Source organism: Zeus faber (genome assembly GCF_960531495.2).
Source record: "Zeus faber genome assembly, chromosome: 13".
Lineage (NCBI taxonomy): Eukaryota > Metazoa > Chordata > Actinopteri > Zeiformes > Zeidae > Zeus > Zeus faber.
The window spans coordinates 12,222,483-12,223,426 of NC_137198.1; the positions used below are offsets into that span (position 1 = coordinate 12,222,483).

Sequence of the window (944 nt, forward strand, 5' to 3'; positions counted from 1 at the left end):
CCTAAAGTTTTAATTTCCTGGTTGAATATGGAGTGTTTTGAGTGACATATCCATCAAGGAATCTATGTTATGGAAAATATATTAATTCCACCAAATTAAAAACATGAACATAATGTAAAAAAAACAGCAGGAGGAAAACATTTCGAGCTTATTCATATTTTATGGCATAACAACACATGGTTTAAATAGGCTCGAAACAGAGACAATTCGAACAAACATTTCTTTTTTATTATTTTGTGAAAAATATATCCTTAAAAGTATTTACAAAAAAAAACAACAAAAAAAACCCACGTCAGCCATGGGGGGGTGAAAGAAAACACGTGTGTACCATGATCTCCAGTATGGGAACATCAGTGTCGGTTCTCCGGCGCTGAACCCGTTTAAAAACCGCACGTCAAACAATACTGACGAGCATGGTGACGTCATGGGTAGGAATATGACATCATATCTCCATTCACACGAGGGATAGGGGGGCATATAAAACAAAAACATTAAAAATGTGTTACAATGTATTATTTGTACAAAAATAAATGAATCACAATAACAAATAGAAAAAAAAAACTTTTGACGACATACTGGTAAACAGGTGACTGACTACTCACATGTGACTTACTGTATATGGAGCTTTTTAAAATGTCAGATGAAAGTGGTCTAACCTACATTTACCAAAATTACAATAAATAAACAATAATAACAGATGCCTAATTGCCCTTTTTTCCTGGTGTAAAAATAAGCCTCTAATCGGATGTTAAACACTGATATTGTATTATTGGTGCTTCTAACCAAACAAACTACACGGTAACAAGTACTTTGCTGGGGGTCTCCAGCCTGTGTCTGTATCTACTGAGCCAGTCCCTCAGCTCGGAGATGCGGTATCCCTCGGGTCCCCTGCCGCCCTGGTAAACTATTTTCCCGTCCTGGAGAATGTAAAGCCGGTCGAAATA

At 36.8% G+C, this 944-nt stretch overlaps 1 protein-coding gene across 1 annotated transcript in view; it reads right to left on the bottom strand.

Annotated features, from left to right (window-relative positions):
• Positions 1-608: 608 nt before the first annotated feature.
• Positions 609-944, bottom strand: part of dio3a (iodothyronine deiodinase 3a) — a gene marked incomplete at its 5' end in the record, with an annotated part of 1,017 nt that continues 681 nt past the window's right edge. The window contains one exon of the mRNA XM_080012954.1: positions 609-944. This exon is cut by the window's right edge and continues 681 nt beyond it. Within this exon, the coding sequence (XP_079869080.1) occupies positions 792-944 (153 nt within the window). The 3' untranslated portion in view covers positions 609-791.